The 17,585-nt window shown below is 39.4% G+C and overlaps 1 protein-coding gene across 2 annotated transcripts in view; it reads left to right on the top strand.

The window, feature by feature from the left end:
* The window catches only part of C1galt1 (core 1 synthase, glycoprotein-N-acetylgalactosamine 3-beta-galactosyltransferase 1), a 33,818-nt gene extending 19,635 nt beyond the window's left edge, over window positions 1-14,183 (top strand). For both annotated transcript variants that reach the window (XM_041675509.1, XM_041675510.1), the window contains exons 2-4: window positions 2,356-2,592; window positions 5,501-6,168; window positions 9,529-14,183. In XM_041675509.1, the coding sequence (XP_041531443.1) occupies window positions 2,356-2,592; window positions 5,501-6,168; window positions 9,529-9,744 (1,121 nt within the window). In that variant the 3' untranslated portion in view covers window positions 9,745-14,183. The remainder of the gene's footprint in view (window positions 1-2,355; window positions 2,593-5,500; window positions 6,169-9,528) is intronic.
* The last annotated feature ends 3,402 nt before the right edge of the window (window positions 14,184-17,585 follow it).

A 17,585-nucleotide genomic window follows, 5' to 3' on the forward strand; every position in this document is an offset into this window, starting at 1 on the left:
ATTAACTCCTCAGTTATTGAAGTTTCATGATGAAATTCTAATCGGTCACACATCCGGACTTCACTTGCACTTCTGGCCTGAAATTTCCGCACCCTCTGTCCACATTTCTAGTTCTCTTGCCATCCCACCATACCTATAGTTGTTGCCTCTGCCAGTCTGGAATTCCTTGGAATTACTAGAGGGTTTAAATCAGTTGTTTGTAAGATGCCTTCCACAAATTGCAGATGTTCCAGTTTGCATCAAGATTGTCGAATCCCTAATCCTTTCCAAGTAGTTTTCAGTTTCCTTAGGCCAGATCTATCTGCTGTTTAAAGCAGATGCACTCTTAAATAAGATTTGAAGCTCCTCATTGATTCACAGGCTTCAGGAGAGAGAGAGAGAGAGAGAGAGAGAGAGAGAGAGAGAGAGAGAGAGAGAGAGAGAGGTGGAGTCAGCAAGATGCCACGTAGCTGCCAGAGGAGAAAGACAGAAGCCACCATCTGGAACCTTCCCTAGCTGGTAGACCATGAGCCTCATGGTAAAATATAAAGTAGTGGAAATGGGTTAACCAAAGATATAAGAGTTAGCTAGAAATACGCTTAAGCTATTGGCCAAATAGTATTGCAAATAATATGGTTTCTGTGATTATTTTGGTTCTGGGCAGCTGGGAATGAACAAGCAGCCTCCTACTACAATACACCTCCATCAGGTCCTGGTGGCTGGCTGCAGAGGTAGTGGATGGTAGTCTTCTGAAAAGGAGTCTTTTTCCTGAGAAGCAGGTCACACAACGCAGGGAGAGTAAATTTGGTATAATCCTAAAGAGAATCTGCGACACTTTGAAGCCAGCATTGTCATCTCCTCTCTATCTGTGACATCTTTTCCAGTGTATGAGGCTGTTTCATCGACACTGAAAATGTTATGTGATGTGGCCCCTCGGCGGTCTCCGCAGCTGGATCATCTGGATGACTTGCTGCAGTTTCCCCATCAGTATTTTCTGTCTCTAGACCTGGGTCGTAGGATCCAAACTCTCATCTTCATGATTTTGCAGCAAAGGGCTCTTAACTGTTAAACTGTTTCCCAAGGTTGACTTTTTAAATTTTGTGAGAATAAAAACTGAAGTTATGTGTGGAGTACTTAGCATATGGTAAATGCTTAGCATTTTTAATTGTTTTCTTGGAAAAGGGGAAATTCTATACTTAAGGCTACCCTCATTGGTTATTAACAAACTGTTGCAGTAACTTGGTTGTGAAGTAGTTGAGTGAGTATTCTTTGAGCCCCTGATGTTCTAGGCACTGTGCTAAATCTGATGACGTTCAGATGCTATGCAGGACTTCGTGAGCCAATGTGTTAACAGTCAGAGTCTGCATCCAGCAGTGCTTGTGAGACAAAGATTTGCAGCAGGAGCCGCCAACTTCTGGTCAGGGCTACGAAAAGCTTTGTTGTGCCTGTTGCTTCTGTTGCAACTATCAGCTCTGCTTGGAATGGAGGAATGGACATGAATGCAATTAGATAAAACTTCATTTCCTGTGTCCCAAAATTTTGCTGTCTCTAACTCCAGCCCTTCCCTCGTCATCCCAGGCTGGATGACTTTTACACTTTTTAAACTGCTGGTAATTGATTATCTGTTAGTAGCACACAGACCAAGTATTAATTACTCAGAATTATGTATTTCTGTAGAAGTGGGCAATCATACAGGCCATCCTATGGAGGACCGCATGCATTTAATTATTTTAATGTTTTAGATTTCTCATCTTACTTGTTTTTGCAAATGCTCACTCTCTTTCATGGTGCTTGATCTCATCTTGGTGGTGTTTCTTCAAGACCACCAGTTGTTCTCCAGTCTTCTTTCAGAAGTGCTGCTGGTCCCCTCAGCCTTCTCTCCCCGAAGGCCGCCCTGGCTTCTCAGAGGGAGCAGGCGCTCCTGTCCAGGCTCTCCAACTCAGGAGACCTGGCTCTTCAGTTTTTTTAAAGAACAAAAGGAAAGAGATGGTATGTAGCTCACAAACCCTGGAGCATTTTATTTCTAGCTCTTCCCAGGGTTTGCTTACTCCACATTGAAGAGTAGACTAAATGGTGATGGCTACAAAAGTGAAGGCGCTAGACTTGACAGCCGAGCGTGAAAGTGATCCTGCAAACAAGCTTGGCTCATGGTGGATCTGGTGAGAGGAGATCCCAGCTCTATGCCAACAGAGCTTAGAATTGTTCACACAGGACCATGAAAGCCACACAGATAGAGTCATAGGTATCAACTGCTCATGAAAACTAAACCTCAGGATTTTTTTTTCTTGATAATGTAGATCGCTTTACACTTTTATAACAGGATGCTAATTTTTAAATTATTATTTCTTATTAATTGTTATTATTATTCTTTTACAGAAATACACTCTCGGGAAATGGCCTCTAAATCTTGGCTGAATTTTTTAATCTTCCTCTGTGGATCAGCAATAGGATTTTTTTTATGTTCTCAACTATTCAGTATTTTGTTGGGAGAGGAAGGTGACACCCAGCCTAGTATGCTTCATAATGACCCTCATGCTGGACATTTAGATGATAATGGACACAGTCACCTCAAGGGACAAGTGGACTTCAATGCAGACTCTAGCCAACATAAAGGTAAAGTATGTGTTGTAAGAAGTATTTGACTATTGAATGTGCCGGGAAGTTACATAAATCTCATTGTATTGCTGCCTACAACTATTGATTGAAATGAACCCTATGTGTTAGATATTAAGGTGATTTTTGATTCATTTGTCTTGGGAGAAAAACCCAAGATTTATTTAAGAAGTTAATCATTTTAAATGGATATGGTTCATAAACCATGATAGAAGTTTTGAGAATTTTTCTTATATAAACTGTTTGGGGTTTGTTACCCTAGAGAAACACATAAGATGTATATATTTTACACATTAGTCAGTGGTTAAATAATCATTTTTCTTTTTGAGGGTCGAAGAGGTATAGAAGTAAGGATAGTGAGTAGATGTTACAGTGGCTTCATTTATCCTGGTTCTTATCCCTGAAACCAAACTTTTCTCAGACGGGTCTTCTGTATATCCCTTCTCTGTGTCTCTGTCCTTTAGCTCTGTCTGTTTGATGTCACTAGTTCTTGGAACGTTCATTTCTGCTGTTTCTTTACTGAGTTTATCTTCAGCCTCTCAAAACTGTATAAATTGAATTCCTAGTCCTCCCCACTTCCAGAACAGCATTTCCATGTTTTCTCCTTTATCTAGCACTGTTGCTGTGAGCTGGGAACTGTGAAACTGTGGGACAGTCCTTATTCATCTCACTTGGTTCTGGTTATTACTGAACTAGCAGTTCTACATTGCCATTTCCAAAATCTCTTGCTCTTAGTCCAAGTAAGTTTTCTCCAAGACCGGCTTCCAGCTACCTGCACACATCAATATTTGATTAAGTTTCCCTCTGCCTCTTCTTGTCCTTTCCTTTAGTGAGCTTTTCCTGAAGACCCTTGTTCTGCATGTCTGTTCTGGAGCCACTTCATTTCTCCTTCTGCTTTGCCCACATCCTTAGATCCCTGCTCTCATTTCATAGTCCCCACACTTTCTTTTCCCTCAGCACTCAGGACGCTTTAAACATACATCTGTCAACTGGATGGAGAGATGGCTCAGTGGTTACGAGTATTAGTTGTTTTTCCATAGGACCTGGGTTTGATTTCCAGCACCCAAACTGAGGCTTACAATAGGGGCCCTCCATTTCCAGAAGGATCAGATACCCTCTTCTGGCCTCCTTGGGCACTTCATGCCATGTGGTTAGAGACATGCATACAGGCAAAAACACCCATACACTTAAATGTATCTTATTAAAAAAAAAATCTTTCTACCACTGCATTTCCTACTATGCAACAATTACTGGTTTGCTTGTGAAGTTCCCTGCTAAGCTGTGAATTCTGTTCCGGCAAGAAATGTTTCTCATTCATATTTCCACTTCTGTTCTGGGATATAGCTGTTGTGTACAAAGAAACTAATAAATGAAGAGGTGAAAGGGTCTGCCAGCTCCCAGTTGCAGGGATAAATCTCGTCCTGTATGCACCATTTTTGCTGTCCATTTTGGTGTGTCTGTGTGACTAAGAGATTGATTTCTTAGTTCCATGGGCAGTGGAAGCTTTCTAACTGCAGACTGCAGTCACCTGCTCCTGGACTGAGTTCCTGTATTCCATGGCACGAGCATTCTTTCATGGCCACCTCGCCTTTCCTTCTGTTCTCTTCTAGTCAGTTAGCTAACACTACCTCATTGTTAATCTTCTACAGGTGAGACTTCTTAGGATTGACTGATGCGTTCTTATCAAGTTTGGCTTATAGATGCACCTGTCTGTAACTAAACAAGTGTTGAAGTCAGGAGTAAAGCAGGGATTCGCAAACTCATTTTGTCTAGATCTAAAAATAGAGGTGGAGGGCTTGCATTGTACATGTTCCAAAGCTAAGAGTTTTCTAATGATTAATTTTACCATGTTTATAGGCCTCTAACAATTGGAAATAAATATTGCTACTTTACCACATCTCATTTTAAAAGCCTCACTCTATGGCCACACACTTATGTACATATGCATGGTACTAATTAAACTTGAGTTATTAATAATAATAAAAATAAAAAGAGGACATGAAGTTGGCGGAAGAAGGGGTGGAACACTGGGGAGTTGGAAAGATATAGTGGTGGGTGACCAATATATACTGTATAAATGTATACAACTTTCAAAGAAGAAAAATATGTTTTTAAGAAGCCCTAGTCTAGATCTTCTAATTGAACCCTTCCTCTAGACCAGTGATGCTCATATTGTGGGCTGACAGCTTGAGAATGGTTTACACCTAGGTTATGGGTCAGTTTAAGTTCCTAAGCACACTACTGTGGGCAGTAGGCATTTTTATCAAACCTCATTTGATGGTTATGGTATTCAGCTGTATATTGTGATGTGAGCCACCTATGTCTTTGCAAACGATAGCTTACAGAGACACTGTTTTAGATAATTTCAGAACTCAGACCTCTGCCCATTGCTCTGTTCTGTTTCCAACTGCTGGGTTTGCATTTTGGAATGAAGCGCACTTAGTATTATCTGAGCAATCTCAACCCTACATTAACTCCCATGCTTTCAAGAACACCTTAGGGTACTTATTGAAATTCGTAACAATTGACTCATGACCTTCAAATGAAGTGACTTCAGCAGCATAGCTTTGTTTGTTTTGTTCTTTATTCTTCTGTCTTTTAGAAACCCATTCACAGCAATGAGAAATTCCCAAGAATGCTCTGTTACTTTCTTTGTAGTGTTAAGTAGCAAGAGTATGTGAGATGGTTTTTTGAATATAGATTGCTGGGTTTGCGGTAGAGCATGCTACACTACTGCACTTCCAACCAGCTTCCCAGAGGGTGTATTTTAGGTTGTATTTTCTCAAGGTCATTAATAACAGATGGGTAAATAGAGCCTTGGAAATAATTTATGAAAAGTTTCTTGGGTATGATTTATTAGGATTTTATGTCTGTATAAATGTAACTCTTAAAAATGTTTGTTTGATAGATGAGAACACGGACATTGCTGAGAACCTCTATCAGAAAGTTAAAATTCTTTGTTGGGTTATGACAAGCCCTCAAAATCTAGAGAAAAAGGCCAAACATGTCAAAGCTACATGGGCCCAGCGTTGTAATAAAGTATTATTTATGAGTTCAGAGGAAAATCAAGACTTCCCTACTGTGGGATTGAAAACCAAAGAAGGCAGAGAGCAGCTCTACTGGAAAACAATTAAAGCTTTTCAGTATGTGTATGACCATTATTTAGAAGATGCTGATTGGTTTATGAAAGCAGATGATGACACATATGTCATACTGGACAATCTGAGATGGCTTCTGTCAAAGTATAACCCTGAACAACCCATTTACTTTGGGAGAAGGTTTAAGCCCTATGTGAAGCAGGGATACATGAGTGGAGGAGCAGGATATGTACTAAGCAAAGAAGCCTTGAGAAGATTTGTAGATGCATTTAAAACAGAGAAATGTACACATAGTTCCTCCATTGAAGACTTAGCCCTGGGAAGGTGCATGGAAATTATAAACGTAGAAGCTGGAGATTCCAGAGACACCACTGGAAAAGAAACTTTCCACCCGTTTGTACCAGAACACCACTTGATCAAAGGTTATCTACCGAAAACATTTTGGTACTGGAACTACAACTATTATCCTCCTGTAGAGGTAAGTCTAGAAATTCGTATTACTTGTTTTAATGTATACACTGGCAGTATAGCAAAGCAGATGAGAGTAGAGGTCCCAGCCAGTCATTTAGTAGACATCTATTGATACCTTTGTATGTCAGCCACTAGCTTAGAGAAGTCAGTACATCAAGTTCCAGTTTTCCTACGTTCTACCCAAAGAGCTACAGAATAGGCACACTTAGAAAGATGTGACTTTAGATGATGGCAGGTGGTTCTCAACCTGTGGATTGTGACTCCTTTGGCAAGCCTCTATCTCCAAAAATATTTATATTATATTCATAACAGCAGGAAAATTACAGTTATAAAGTAGCAATGAAAATAATTTTATGGTTGGGGGTCACTACAACATGAAGAACTGGAGAACCACAGCACTAAAGTTAATCAAGGACACAGTGTGACCTGAAATGGGCTGGGCAACCGTACGGAGGTAACCTGGAACCAAACGGGTAAGGCCAGCAAGCCGTGTAAAAATCTAAATAAGGAGCCTTATAGTTACCAGGGTGAAGATCCTGTTCTTCACTTCATAGTTGAATGATCGTGATGTACAAGATTTGGCTAATCTTTGGGCCTCAGTTTTTTCATTTGTAAAATGGTGTGATCTGTCTGTCATTTACCTGTAATTACCGTGTATTATAGCCTATGACAGTTTTTAATGGTAAGTATGGCTCTAGTTTGTATCTTAGTGTGCGTTTCTCACAGCTGTGCCTGAGTTACATTGTCCTCTTTGAGAACTGTCTCAATGTACACATCCAACTTTGCCCAGTAGAAATCTTGTTGCCACACTTGTCTCAGATATTTCATCACAACAGTCTTATAGACAGTGCAGGCCAGTGCACCCTTCCAGTCTAGTTCTCTTATCTCTTTCCCTGAGCTACACACTGCCAGGAATGAAATGTTAGTTTTTATCATGTGGGCGTTCATATTTCCCTACATGTTGGTACATGCATCAATAAGTCAGCATTGTTTTGTAGATTTAAAATCAAATTATAGCACTTACATCTTCTTACAAATTTCCACTTTTACACATGATATGTATTAACATTGATATATCTCTCTTCATCTGAGTTCTTTGTGACAATTTAATATATTAATGTTCTATAATTAATTTTGCTGCTGATAGGAGAAACCCTATATGCCCATTATAAGCACCAGTACAGTGAATTACTTAATGAGTCTAGGATTATAAAACCTTGCTTTTCAGACTTATTGATTAGTAATGCCTGAAGCAAGTCAGTGATTCTTTATGCTTCCTTTTTCTGGCCCTAGCATATTAATAGTACACTTCAGGGTACCACTCCAAGACAGTATTTCCAAATGGTGTACATTTTCTTTTTGCTATAAGGAAACTTGATGTTTTATCTTAAGTTCTGAACCTCTTCCCATTTAAAAATATATTCAAATTCACTATTAGAATAATGTAACAGATATACCCAGATACATACAGTGTTTCATAAAGAGTGTCAGATAGTCCATACATGTATAGCAGCAGCAAAAGCACACAATGCTTGTCATATTGTAACAGTAGAATATCCTTCCTTCTTTCTAAGAGTAAAAAGAGGGCCTATTTAACAGTGTTCTTTATAGGAACAAAATAAAGTATCTTCTACTTGAATCGTAGTGGCTTTTAAGTGGCAAAATGTTATCTTTAGAAAAATGTATTCTATTAGGTTGAAGATTCTAAGACAAATGCAACTATTGAAATTGTATAAATCTTATAAAACTTATCAGAAGGTTCTAAAACACACAGAATGGAACCAAATGTTTTAATAATTTTTCCCTTTGCAGTGTGAATTACTGTTTTTAAAGAGTTTGTTAATACACATATTTTTCTCTGTAATAATCACTAAGAATACAAATTTTATTGCTGTGTTGGAGTTTTGGGTTGTTTTGCTTTGGTCTTTATTCTGTCTTGTGAGACAGGAGGCCGGCCTTGAACTTGCAGCGGTCCTCAGATCCGGAGTGCTGTGGTTTCAGAGCTGTGCCGCTGCTACACCTGTGCACCTGCCTACAGAGTTGTTTAGGTAGCAGCTTAAGATGTTTGATCGGTGGGTCAGAATTATGTAGTTCAGAAATGACAAAATGTAGTTTACTCTTTATTTCAGGTATTTCTTTTTTTACACTAACTTTAGTCTGTCTGAAACAGCACACAGTTGAGATGAAGAGCTCCCGATTTCTCCGAATCATAGGATCATTTCTTAGCCTCGTCCAGTGCAGCTTCACCGTCTACCATAGCATCACCTATGGGAGGGTCGGGATCTGACTGTAGTGCTGTTGCCATTTTTGGGATTTGGCCGTATTGGTTTGAACCTTTTACTTTAAGAAGTTTTTAAACCATTCAGTGTGCATTACTCTCCCTCTCTTTGCTTCTGAAAGTGTTTTGGCAACTGTGATGTCCCTTTCTTTGCAGATAACTCATTAATTTAATGAAAATGCCAAGACGTTTTTAGAGTCCTTGGTTAAATTCATAGTTTTCCTCAGATTGGTGTAGCTTGTGTTTGCTTTAGATTTATTTTATTTTATGTGTGACTGTTTTGCATGTGTGTGTGTTCCCTGTGCCCCAGAAGGTCAGAAGTGAAGTTATGGGTTAAGTGAGCTACTACCATGTGTGTAGGTGCTGGGAACTGAACCTGGGTCCTCTGCAAGAGCAACAAGTGCTCTTCACACTGAACCATCTCTCCATTTAAATATTTAGTATATTTGGAACTTCTTACTGGGCTTTTTAACTAGCATATATGAAAATGTAGACAGTTTGTTTTCAGTGCTGAACCTAAGCCTTCACAGCTACGAGGCTCGTGCTCTACTACTGTGTTATACCCTTAGCCCTTTGAGAACTTAAAAGCGGCTTTGCATCTGCCTGTTGTAACATTGGTATAGCTGATGATTTTACTCCCCTGAAAGTCATGCAGTCTTCAAGTAACTTGTAGTCCCCCACAAGGGGCTACTTTGTTTTTTCTTTAGTACGTAGATTTTCATTTTTGCTTACTGTATTTTATTTATAATGCTTAAGAACAGTATTTGAGCCAGTCACTAAAAATGCCAGACAAATAAAGCCTTATTCTTTATACAGCTCCCCCTTTAATTTGAAGAAATCAAGAATTTAAATGGTTAAGCACGAAAAATAAGAAAACACAGTTTTAGTTGAAAGTGTTGTGATAGTTCCAGGTTTATTTGGTTTTAAATTCTTGGGAAGGGAGAGAACTATTGGCATCTTATACCATCTGATGGGTTAGGCACCCCTGCCTTCTCCCTCAAGCTTTGATGTTTCAGATTGTAACTGGTGTGAATGTGTGAATGTGTGCTACTGTGCCCTTGCTAACACTGTCTGCTTCTGGTGTTTTAGGGTCCTGGTTGCTGTTCTGATATTGCAGTTTCTTTTCACTATGTCGATTCGACAACTATGTATGAATTAGAATACCTCGTTTATCATCTTCGTCCATATGGCTACTTATACAGATATCAGCCTGCCTTACCTGGGGATACACTAAAAGAAATTAATCAAGCAAACAAAAACGAAGATACAAAAGTAAAATTAAACAACCTTGAAAGAAGACCGTGAGTGGACTGAGGTCAAATGGTCTACATTGCACTGAAGGACTTCTTCCTTTCTGAAAGAATCCTGAAATCCCAGTGAGGACTGATCGGAAGTGAATATTCCATATAGAATTTTTTCCAATGGATGACTATAATCTGAAGCATTTAAAGAGCTGTGAAGTCTGTTAAAATGTGTTTTGATACAGTAATATATAAATATAAATATATATGAAGAATTTGTGTTTTAAATGGTAACAGAAGAGCTAGAAAGGCTCTGTCCTCTGTTCCTGACAGTGTGTGTTGTTGTCACTAGAGCTGGAGGGGTTCCGTTTGTGATCACCTACTACGCCGCACCGTGAGAACACAATGCTGAACAGATCTGCCTTAAAACTAGAAAGAAATACTGTCGCTCAATATACACTCTGCTCACGTGTATGTTACAAACCAGCCTCCCAATTGCCGCCTGAAAACTTTGCTGTGATTGTATGACTTATAATTGGCAGTGTTTCCTCAAGAAGAAATAGAATAAGAATGCCCCCTGAAGTTCACTAATAAACCACATTTTCCAATTATTCTGAGCCTTGACTACAGTATATACTTAGTTCTGTATAGCATCAACCTTGTACCCAGTCCCCGTTGTCTCCTTTCTAAGTGTCTGACCCTTGAATACCATTTTCACTAGTCATGCTTATTTACTCAAAGCATTGACAGCATTCTATAAAACATGCATTTAATGATATTCCGTTCCAAAATTCACCCATTATTAATTGTGGGTAACTTAATTAGATTTAATGCTGTTTGGACAAGCTTTTCTTGTATTGGTACCACTCTCGGGAATTATTAATGGCATTGTAAATCGATTATTTCAGAGTCTTTCCAACTATAAATTATTGTTCCTTTTATTTTCATCCTGTGGAGATGGAATTTGTTGTGCCTTTCATAACTTGCTTAAAGCACTTTTAAAATTAATTTTATGTCTGATGTGCCTGTTAACACTGGCAAAAATTTTGAATGTGGCTTTTGGCCAGAATTAATTAAAAACACTAGCAAGTAAAGAACACAGACAAACTAAACTGTCGTCTATTTTATTTGTAAATGACAACTTGTGTCATGCTGAATTCTCACTTGGAGATGATTGCCGTGCCGAGGTCCTAACAGCAGAGCCCCATTCGAAAGCGCGTCAGAAGCAGTGTGGACCGTCCTAACTCCAGAGCACTTCTGAGGGGTAGAGAACTTCTCTTTATGTCATTAGCAATACTGAGTGTAGAACAGAATATTTTACAGATTTTTCCACTAGATTATTTTTAATTTTGAATAATTTACATTTCTTGTGCTAATTTTGCATGATTATTACACCACTGACTCTGTAATCTGGCTAAATAATAAATATACTTTATATTTATTGTGCCAAAACCATAACCTCTATAGATGATCTATTTGAAGGGGTGGCTATATCGTTGGCTAGTTATGGATCACTGTCCACATGATGAAAATCAAACCAACTTTACAAACTAACTTGGTTTGAGTTGTTGTCATGGTAGTGCCGTCTGCCGATACCCGAGGCTCTCTCCTCTGTTCTCTGAGCAGCTCTTTACCTGTGTTCCATGTGTGTTACTCCTCTTTACTAACAGTTGCTCATAGGAAGTGAATGCTGCCGTGAAGCCGGTGAAGCCTGGGCTGCGGAGTCAAGAAGCCTGGCCTAAGTTCCTCCTCCATCCCTGTTTGTGTAACCTTGAACAGTTTACTTAATCTTTCTGTGCCTCGATTTCCTCATCTAAAAATTAGGGAGAATGATACTACCTACCTCACAGGATATTAATGAGAATTATAGAAATGAATAGGCATAAGGTCGTTAGAACCTTATCTGGCCCAGAATAGGGCATGGTTTTAAGTATAAGCTTTTACTCTGTTACCTTGGAGTATAAATAATTTGACTTAGGTAAATGAGATGATCAAATCAGATTTGAAGGAAATATTTACATAACATATAGTATCCATCTGGTGCCTGCTGTGTGCCAGATACTGCGCTATTCTGTGTTAACTTCAAGATGGGTGTTAGGCCATGTTGTAGATGAGGGAACTAAGGCTCAAGGAATTCATCTGTTTCCACTCACAGTGATAGTAAGAAGGCCGGGATTTATGATCCAGACCTGTGTGGGGTTTATGTCAGCTCTAGGCTTAGTTTTATATATATAAACACATACATGTACATTATGTACATGCACATATATGTATATACATATGCACCTGCATACATATACACACATGTATGTATGTAATAATGAGATATGTATACACACAGAGAGACATATGAATACTATATAACATCTGGTACTTTTAGCCAATAATAGTCCAAGTGGTCAAACAACATAATTGGTATAGTGATTCATAAATTGTGATTCTCACACCCTTACCTGGAGTTTGAGATGGAGATCTCAAGTGTTGATTTTGAGCATGAGGCCCTGGAGTATACATTCATAACCAGATACCTTCTAATGAGAGTTACTAAATTAGCACTGCTGGTGGCCTGTTGTGGCTCTCCCACCCTGCCCAGACCACCTAAGTCAGAAACTCCAGGATAGTGGGTAGCAGTTCCATTTAAAGAACTCCTGAAGTTAGTCTTACTAATCCCATGTTGAGAACCATTACCTGTTTACCTACATGATTTTGGTGCAAATAGTCTTTGGAACACTCAGGATTTCTGCCCAGGACAGAGGCATTTTTCAAAGACTAAAACATGTCTAAATCAGTGTAGTCCAGGACCATACTATATTAAAGGTAAAATGCTAGAGAGTTTAAAGGGCCCGTGCATCATTGGTTTCGGCAAAATTCCTGATTTTCCTATAGTGACTCTTATCAGGACCCTCAAAAGCTGCAATTCTCCAAGTTTAGTCATTTCGCACTAAGCAGAAAGGGGTCAGTAAGCACTAATATGTACATATGGATTCATTAATACATCTGTAAATTAATATGGAAAATGTCCACTAGTTGCTAAAAATTTGCAGTAGAAATTGAAAATGCTACTTTATAATATGCCAAGAATTTTCTGCCAATTCATACCATCAGCTTAAGTTTTGTCATTTTCAAAGACCGCGTTCGCCTATCCTATGATCTAATGAAGCAAAATTTTTCTCCCAAGTATATGGTAGAGCACATTAAACAAGATTTTAGGGGATAATGGTTTATTTGCCATCATTTAGATTAAGATCGCTGCCATGTGAATAATTGATTTCAGTGTGGTTTCGAGGCATAAGATTTAATAAAGTCTCATGTTCTCTATTAGTCATATGCTTGTTTTTCTAGTGGGAATCCATAGACACAAAGCAGGCTTTTATCCCACTTTGAACTCTCTTGGGCGGTTTGAACGTATCTGGATTTCAGAGATCAGTTTGCTACTACAAAGAATGACAAACGACGGACCAGTTCATACTGTTTTGAGTTGTGGTGATTGGGCTTGCTGATTGGTTATTTTCATAGTTGTTTCTTGAGTTTGCATTGTTTTACCCTCTTATCCTGTCAGGCTGCATTGCCAGATGGAGACCCTGTTGTACTTGAAAGACATCCTCACTGGTTTGTTAGCTCCTTCCTACCTGTTCCCTTGCATTCTCGGTTCACGAGGTCATTATTCTGTATTTGATATTTCCTTTATGCTTAACCTCCACTTTTAGCTCCCTATAGTGCTGTCTCCTTGTGGCTGACTTGGGTGACCAGAACGCCTATCATCTGTGATGGTTTTATTCCTACATTAAGGTTTCCCATGAGACTAAAAATACAACAGTAGTCTGCTGGGTCGCAGGCTACTTGCCCTAATTGACCGTGTACAACCTCAAACAATTCTACATCATTAATTAAAGGAAGTAAAGATATTTACTTCTTCTAAAAGAAAAAAAGAAATACATTGACTTCATTTCACTTGATTTGCATTAGGCCTGCTAGAAACATACATGGGAAATGTGATAGACAAGCTGTGTGGTATATTTCCACACCTCTGTTGATTAAAGATGACTTACAGTTATAAATCAAGCTGTATTGAAATCTTAACAGTGATTGAAATGAGAACTTCATAGTCTCTTTAGAGAAGCGACTTAAAAGCAGCATTAGAGTTGAATGTGCTTCGTTTAAACTCCCTTCCCTCCTGAGTTTTTTGGTTACATTTGTTAAGCGTGAGTAACTTTGCAGGGCGCTATAAGTGGGTGATCGACGTGAAGTGTAATATTAGAGGGAAACTAACCTCACTGCTGAGCAGTGTGTTGTATTATACATTGAATGTTTGTGTTTTGGAATTTAAAAAGTATTTAAAGTAATAGTGTCAATGAAGGGTTTAAAAATGTCTGGTGACTTGCTTATTTTAAGTAATCACCATTAGTCAGAAAAATGTATTTTTAAATGTTTTTTAAAGTGCCTTTTGAGAATTTTTAAACAATGGATTCACACAACTGCATAAAATAAATGACCATGTTCAAATTTGCTCCATCTGTGTGGTTTTTTTTTAACTGATATAAGGGGTGATATTATTTATGGATAGTTTGGGGGATTCTTCTATCAAAGCTTTTCTGTGTGTATAAGCTTGCATAATTGTTCTAGAATATATATTATGTAAAGCATCAAAGTGTTCCACACGTGACTTAGAATAACGGACCTTTAAAATTAGAATGTCTACTCGCTCCATTCCTGGAGAGAAGGAAAGTGGAGAGGGGGAAAGGGGAGAGCTGAGAGCCAGCAGGACAGGAGAGGACAAAGATCACTTTCCTGTTTGTTAATTATTTTTATCTTTCATGGAAACTGGGGAATTCATTTATTCAGTAAATATTTACACCAGGCATCAGCTGGAAATACAGTGGCAAGCAGAACACAGGTTCCTGTTCTCCAGTTCTCATTCTCGAGCTAGGAAATAAGTCAGTAGAGGGGAATGATATTAGGAGAACAAAGACAGATTTTAAAAAGCAGTTTCTGTATGGTTTTTCAAAGAGCTCTGAGGAAGTAACTCCAACATGAATGACAGACACTTTGTGAAGTTCTCAGTCGCCTATGAAATTCATTGTTCTTGGTATATAAAAATTGGCCACCATCTTTGTTTGAACATGCTTTGGACACATGCAAGCTCACTGAGGTGTGAGGGTAGGCCAGAATACTGGGTGTTTGTAGTCTGAATTAATCTGGTACTCGGGTGTACTAGTATTCAGTTGGTCTGCAATATTTAGGATACAAATCAAGATTGACTTAGTATTCTTTCTAGGCAAGTGGTCTAGATGTCCATGGGGCCCTTGAGTCTAACCAGTGTGACTCGGCTATTACAACCTGCTCCCCATATGCTCCTCATCCATACCGGCATATATGGTAGCAGCTGTGGACCTCATACTGTGGTTGTGATGATTTACTCAGATGCTAAAATGTTCTGCTGGAGAGTGTGGAGTAAAGGGAACACTCGACTGGGAGTGCAAACTTGTACAGCCACTTCGGAAATCAATATGGCAGTTTCTCAGAAAACTGGGAATCAATCTACCTCAAGATCCAGCTATACCAATGTTGGGCATATACCCAAAGGATGTTCAATTACACCACAAGAACACTTGCTCAACTATGTTCGTAACAGCATTATTCATAATAGCCAGACTCTGCAAACAACCTAGATGCCCTTCAGCCAAAGCATGGATAAGGAAAATGTGGTATATTACATAATGGAGTATTACTTAGCTCTTAAAAACAATGACCTCATGAAATTTGCAGGCAAGTGAATGGAACTAGAAAAAATTCTGCTTTGGTAAAGCAGACCCAGAAAGACAAACTCATGGTTTATACTCACTCATAGGTGGATATTAGGAGTAAAGTATAGAATAACCAACCTACAACCCACAGCTCCAGAGAAACTAGATAACAAGGAGGGCCCAAAGAGGGATGCGTGGATTTCCCTGGGAAGGGAAAATAGAAGAGATCTCCGAGGGAAACTGGGGGCAGGAGGGGAGGATGGAGGGATGGGAATGTGAGGGAGCAGTTTCCGGGGTACAGGAGGTGTGTTGGGTGGAATGGAGGAGGAGAGTAACAAAAGAGACATTAATGGGGGAGCCATTTCAGGGTTAGGGAGAAATCTGGCACCAAGGAAACGCCCAGGAATCCACAAGGATGACCCCTGATAAAACTCCTGGCAATAGGGGAGAGAGGGCCTGAACTGGCCCTCTACTGTAATGAGTTTGATGACGTCACCAGAGATACTCTATCCAGTAACTGATGGAAGCAGATGCAGATATCCGAGTACTGGGCTGAGCTCCTGGAGAAAGGGTTGTGTGGCAGTTGTGTTGCATGGTCTCCTCGTAAGGCTCCTAGCAGTGAGATCAGGGCCTGTTCCTGTGCTTAGCTGGCTTTTGGAAACCTCCTCCCCAGGCTGGATTACCTTGCCCAGCCTTGATGCAGTGGGAGGAGCTCTGTTCTGCTTCAACTGGATGTGCCATCGTTGTTGTTCAAGCTTGTGGAAGGCCTGCCCCTGTCTGAATGGAGAGAGAGGAGGAGTGGAAGGAAAGGAGCATGGATGGGAAGCAGGGTGGGGAGCCAGGAGGAAAAGAGGGAGGGGAAACTGCAGTCAGTATGTAAAATACATTTTTTAAAAAATGTTATTTAAATGAAATAAAAATTATGATACTAATTTTGTCATTTTAAGTATTTATATGAATACATACAGATTTGCTGTTAGATTTCCCAGAAGTAGAACCTTATAGTACTAGAAAAAATATAAAACTACTGAATATATCTTACTGAAAAATAAGTGAGTAATTTCTCTATTGCTGTGGCCAAGGCAACCTAGAAAGAAAGTATGTAATTGGGCTTGTAGTCTCAGCGGGTTAGAGTCCTGGATGGTGGAACAAAGGCATGGTTGCAGGAACCCCTGGGTCCTCGCATCTTAAGGAAGCAGAGAGCACACTGGGAATGTAGACATCTTTTGAAACCTCAGAGCCCAACCCCGTGACACATCTCTGCCAACAAGACCACACCTCCTAGTCCCTCCCAAACAGTCTCACTAACTGGGGCCCAAATATTGAGACATGAGCCAATGGGGTGTCATTCTTGTCAAACTTCTAGAGCTGGTTAAAGAGTCCATGATGGCAGAGCAAAAACATAGTGACAGGAACAGCTGAACACTCACATCTTCTTCCACAACAATGAGGCAGAGAGAACGAGCTCTAGGAATCTACAGGAGTCTTGAAATCTCGGAACCCACCTCCAGTTCCACACCTCCTCCAACAAGGCCGCACCTTCCTAATCCTTCACTAGAAGTTCCACAACTGGGAACCAAGTATTCGGACATAGGAGCTACGGAGGCCATCCTCATTCAGATCACTGCAAGTATGGTTATGGTTATTTTAATAATTCCGTTTCTCTTTAAAATATTAAAACTCTGGCTTCTTCCCCGCTGAATTTAAACAGCTTTCTCAGTGAGGTGAAAGTATGTGTTTAGAATAATTGACCAGAGATGACTTCTGGCTTACAGAGTTACTTTTAGAAACCTGTTTGTCTAGTTGAATTTCCCTGCCCTTTACCTTTTGATTTCTGCTTCTTCAAACCTCACCCCACCACACACATCCCCACTGGCACCCCAGTTGTCTTCTCATTACTAACATTATAACTTCTTCCCATTTCTTATCAGCAGGAATATTTTGAAAATCAGTTCTGAAATTATATCTGATTAGGTAGTTAAATGAGAAATGTAATTAAGCAACTTTGCTATCTGTCACTGAAATAAGACTGAGAATACATGATAACATGATCTATAGGGTTTTCTCTTCCCCACAGAAATGTTTCTAAAACCCACTTAGTGAATATGTGTATATGTGTATACTTAAGTTCTTACTACCCAGTAAGATAAACTTAATTCAA

Source organism: Microtus oregoni, unplaced genomic scaffold (genome assembly GCF_018167655.1).
Source record: "Microtus oregoni isolate MIOR12 unplaced genomic scaffold, Mior012 000026F_ref0000081, whole genome shotgun sequence".
NCBI classification, from domain to species: Eukaryota; Metazoa; Chordata; class Mammalia; order Rodentia; family Cricetidae; genus Microtus; species Microtus oregoni.